At 40.2% G+C, this 4,594-nt stretch overlaps 1 protein-coding gene across 8 annotated transcripts in view; it reads right to left on the bottom strand.

Annotated features, from left to right (window-relative positions):
• The window catches only part of ICE2 (interactor of little elongation complex ELL subunit 2), a 68,512-nt gene extending 64,464 nt beyond the window's left edge, over positions 1-4,048 (bottom strand). For 2 of the 8 annotated variants that reach the window (XM_058427248.1, XM_058427249.1), the window contains exons 1-3: positions 3,856-4,048; positions 2,787-2,921; positions 1,407-1,511 (exon numbers count right to left, since the gene is read on the bottom strand). In XM_058427248.1, the coding sequence (XP_058283231.1) occupies positions 1,407-1,511; positions 2,787-2,827 (146 nt within the window). In that variant the 5' untranslated portion in view covers positions 2,828-2,921; positions 3,856-4,048. Of the gene's footprint in view, positions 1-1,406; positions 1,512-2,786; positions 2,922-3,422; positions 3,763-3,855 lie in introns of those variants that run through there. The other 6 variants (XM_032175271.2, XM_058427247.1, XM_032175267.2 and 3 more) reach the window with 6 other exon arrangements.
• Positions 4,049-4,594: the final 546 nt, after the last annotated feature.

The raw sequence follows: 4,594 nt of genomic DNA, 5'->3' as shown, positions 1-4,594 counted from the left end.
GGCACATGGATACATATGTAACAAACCTGCACATTGTGCACATGTACCCTAAAACCTAAAGTATAATAATAAAAAATAAAATTAAAAAAAAAAAAAAAAGAAAGTAATCAGGAGAAAATGTGGAGTCCACGGATTATTTAAAACAGGAAAACTTAAGCATGTTCAAATACTGATTAAGTTGGCCAGGCAGAGTGGCTCCTGGCTGTAACCCCAGCACTTTGGGAGGCCAAGTTGGAGAATCACTTGAAGCCAGGAGTTCAAGATCAGCCTGGGCAACATAGCAAGACCATGTCTCTCAAAAAACAAAAGAAAAACCAAAAAGTAATCAAGATGACTGAAAATGGGAGAGAACAAAGATAGAGGAGTAAGAGGGGACAACGGACAGAAAAGATAACTGAGAAAGCAGGAAAAGATGGGGGAGATACACTTCCTCCACTGTAAAAGGAGAAATGAAGAAAGTAAATGTTGAGCTGCCCTGGGGGAGTTTCCTAATTCCTCATTTGGTGTATTTATACATTTTTCTAGTAAACTCAATTACTTGGTTTCCGGATTCATCAACAACAGAGTAGAAATATTCGATCAAAAAGGAAAGAAGAGCTACTACAGGCAAGTTGGCAGTTAAGAAGTAAAAAGTATCACTTAATAGTCATTAAGTATCAGAGAGGAAAAAAACCTTTAGCAATTTGGCATTATCTATTAAAATATAAACTGTACATATTGTCTGACCAAACAATTCGATTTCCGTGAGTATATCTTACAGAAATAACTATAAAAATTCACCAATATCGTTTTTAATTACCAAAAAAAAAAAAAAAAGAAAAAAGGAAACAATGTTTTGCAACACAGGACTAGCTAAATGAATTAAAAGTACATCTACAAGCTATATAGTGAGGTAATATGCAACCCTTAAGATTGAACTAAATGTTGGGGCATGAAAAGATACTCAAAATATGACTTTAAATGATAGATAACTGCAAAACAGTTTTATAGTATATTTTTAGCATAATCCCATTTTGTATTATATACCTGTATATGTATGTGTGTGTGTACATGTTATAAATAGTATACTATTTAGTACTATACTAAACAATTATTAGTATAATATTGGTACTATACTAAAACATTTATTGGTATAAATGTTTCTATAGTATTATACTATATTGGTATAGTATTATAAAAATATTGGGATAGTTTAGCATAGTATTATAAAATACTATAAAATTGTTTTGCAGTTCATGTGTGGGGAAAGGACTGAAGGTCTGAAAAGATAATACCAGTGTTAAAAGTTGTTTTATTTTAAACATTTCTATAATTTGAATGTTTAATACTAGAGATACACATAAAACTTCAACTATCAGAAAAACGACAATCAAATATGGAAATAAATAACCAAATAAACATATTACCTGTTGGATAAAACACACAGTTCTTTTAAACTTGGAGCCATGGAATGATCTTTATAATTTTCTCGAGAGAAAAATGTCTTCAGGCCATTTTTTGGGGAAATATCCCTGTGAAACAAAGTAATGTATTTACATTTGACAATTCAAAATCTCATGCTAGACTAAGACACATAATGGCACAATTGTAACTTATAATTTCATACCTTCTTACCCCCTCCAAAAATGCTATTTGAATGAAGGAATTAAAAATTTGAAAACACTGAATCCATTAATCTAGGGAGGACAAAGGTCAGTAAAATTCTGTGGAAAAGGGTAATTCCAAGGGCTACAATATTGTGCAAAGGTTCTAAAACCACAACTAGTTCCACAATGCCGGTGGTATATAAAAGCATCTGTGCTACATCTGAATGCATACTTTATAGCACTGGCAAGGAATGCAAATGTGCAAACCTCTTATCTAATCAAATGGCAACTTCTGGGTGTCCTAGTGCCCAGATAGGAAATTCTAGCATATTTGCTCCATACTCTTTTCCTTTTTTAACTGTTCTCAAAGGCATTTATCCAAAAAACTATATTAAGGTATTAATGGTAAAATTAGAATGTCTTATTTGCTATGTACCAGTATAGTTTCTTATTACCTTGTCGTGGTATTGTATCTGTGACATCTCAATAAATTCTTAAGTTTCTGCACATCATATAAAAACAAAGTCAAGGGTCTCAGGGATTGTGAGCTCCCTGGGGATGGGAGTGTTGTAAGCAATAAACAAATACTCACTGAACATACTGACTTAATATTCTGAGTCAGGTACTATTTTAATACTCTGTAACCATTTATAATATTTGATCCTCCTTGGCTGGCTTAGTAAATGTGTGTTAAAACGAACTAAAGCAGCACATGTATTAACTAGATGTCTACAAAACCACTATATTATTTAACCAGGCTCTCTATTTGCAAAGTTCTCATATACTTTTAAAATACAGTCTATGCATTTATATCATTTGATATAGATTTCAATATAACAAAAAGCATGTCTATTCTTAAAGAGGGTCTTTATTACTTGTATGGAAATGGGCAAGGTTCTTGGACTCAAGAAAATTCCAGTATCTCTCCTTCACAGGAGACCAACAATAAGTACCTGACCGAATTATACCTAAAAATAATTTGAGTGCTGAACTGTGTTGTTCCACTACAGGAGTGGAAGTGCAGTCAGCCATAACTCTAGCGTTCAGTATGTGAAGATGAGGATAGGGTAAATTCTGAGACCCTAAACTTGTATTTTCTGTTTCCTTCAAATCTCTCTATGCCAGAAATCTATTTTCTTATGTCAACCATCAGCCCCACCACACTCCTCTTCAGTGGATTACAAAGTGGCTACAACTCACCAATTCAGTCCTGATTCACTTATGACCATCTTGGAGCTCATCTTCCTAGATTTCTGCTTCACTCTAGCTCACAGTTCACAGCTGCCTGGCTGCGAAGGTTCCAATAGAGGCAGGATCCCTCCAGAACTTACTCAGCTGAGGAAAAACAAAAGGCCAAGACCAAAAGCAAGTGATTGGCTAGGCCACGTGCTGTTAGGTGAGGAAGAATCTTTCCCTAAACAGCTACCGTCAACAGACTGTGGCACCTAAAACAGAATACAGCAGACCCAAGGTTCTTCGTAGCAGAGCAGCAATGACGATACAGGACGAGCCCTTTTCCATTTAATCTACGCCGGGAGTGTTACTCTTAGGACACTCACTATGGAAATAAGAGGTGAAACAGAATGGTGTTCTCATTGCTTACATACTAGGCCACTTGATGGCATGGAACGGGAAGTCAACTCAGTTTTCCATTCCCTTACTGCCAAAATAAATCTTGCTTTTGTTTTCCCGACCATGCTTTGTTATGGGGCAGATTCTGGCAGGCACTGCATGACAAAAGCTACCTCGGTATCAGGAATCTTAGGCCTTTCACAGAGAACCTCACATTTGAGGAGACTGAGGTCAACTTAAGTGACATTTCACAAGATCACTTACAGACATCATCAGGACTACAAATCAGGCTTGATCTCTCATGTTCAGTACTTCTCCTGTGACCCCAGGCAGACTGATAAAGTGACATGCGAGAACCTAATCAAATTTAGGAGTCGGTCTCTTGGCACCGGACGGGCCCGACCGGCTCCCACTTAATCTACCTGTCACACTTCGACCCAGTGTGGAGCTGGGGGGAAGAGTCGATGAAGGCAAAAGAAACGGCTGAGGGAAAGGGAACGCAAGGAGAGGGGAAACAAGGTTCTAGAAATGCAGTAAAAGGGCAAGCAAAGCAGGGGTAGGAGCCGCACAGAGCCAAGAGCAAAGGGTCCTGGCCCGGCCGCCATGTTCCCTCCTCCCGCCCCTGCATGAGCACGCCCGCGGGCCCGGCAGCGCCCTCCCGTCCGCGTCTCGGCTGCAACACAGCCTTTCCGCCCACCTCATGGTCCGCGGCGGCTCTTGCCCAGGCCGCAGCCACACACCACACACCACGCTCCACCCCACTCCTCACATTGTCGCGCGCGCCCGGGAAAGACCATATTTAAAGGATGTGGCCGCGCCGACTCGGCCCTGCGTGATGACGTCACCAACGACATAGTGGGTGGGATCTTGCGTCTTGACGGCTGCTCCCATTCTTTCCTCCCGCCAGGCGCGCTCCCTGTGGTTCTGGCAGCGAAGGGCGAGACTGGGCTCGCCAGGCGGAGGTGGTTGGAGACTGCGTGTTTTCCTAGAAAGTCCTCGACCTTCGTCGGGGAGTGGAGGGGAGTGATAAATTGGAAGGAGGACAAGCGACAAGTGCAGTACTGGAAAGACCCAAACATACTTGGTTGTGACCTCAGGCAAGTTTCCTGACTTCCCTAACCCAAACTCCTCATATGTAAAATGGAGATGAGATTGTTACTGCTGCTTCATACAGTTTTTTGGAAAGGATTAAATGAAACAAAGGAAGAAGCTGTGCTCTGCACAGTACCTGGCACATAGTAGGGCCTCATTAAGTGCTCCTTCACCTCCGCTCCACTCCCCATCCAGTTTTAGCTGTGAGTTTCTACCAGAGGCCGTTCTGGTTCAAACACTAGTTTTATTCTCATCCATTACGGAAAGATTTATTGACCATAAACAGAGTACTTTGTGCTTGGTGCTGGGTACACATGGATTAAGACTGAATACTGATTTTTCCA

The sequence above is a fragment of the Hylobates moloch genome, unplaced genomic scaffold, assembly GCF_009828535.3.
Source record: "Hylobates moloch isolate HMO894 unplaced genomic scaffold, HMol_V3 SCAFFOLD_14, whole genome shotgun sequence".
Lineage (NCBI taxonomy): Eukaryota > Metazoa > Chordata > Mammalia > Primates > Hylobatidae > Hylobates > Hylobates moloch.
The sequence above is the reverse complement of the archived record's forward strand: the minus strand, read 5'-3'. Positions and strand labels throughout refer to the sequence as shown.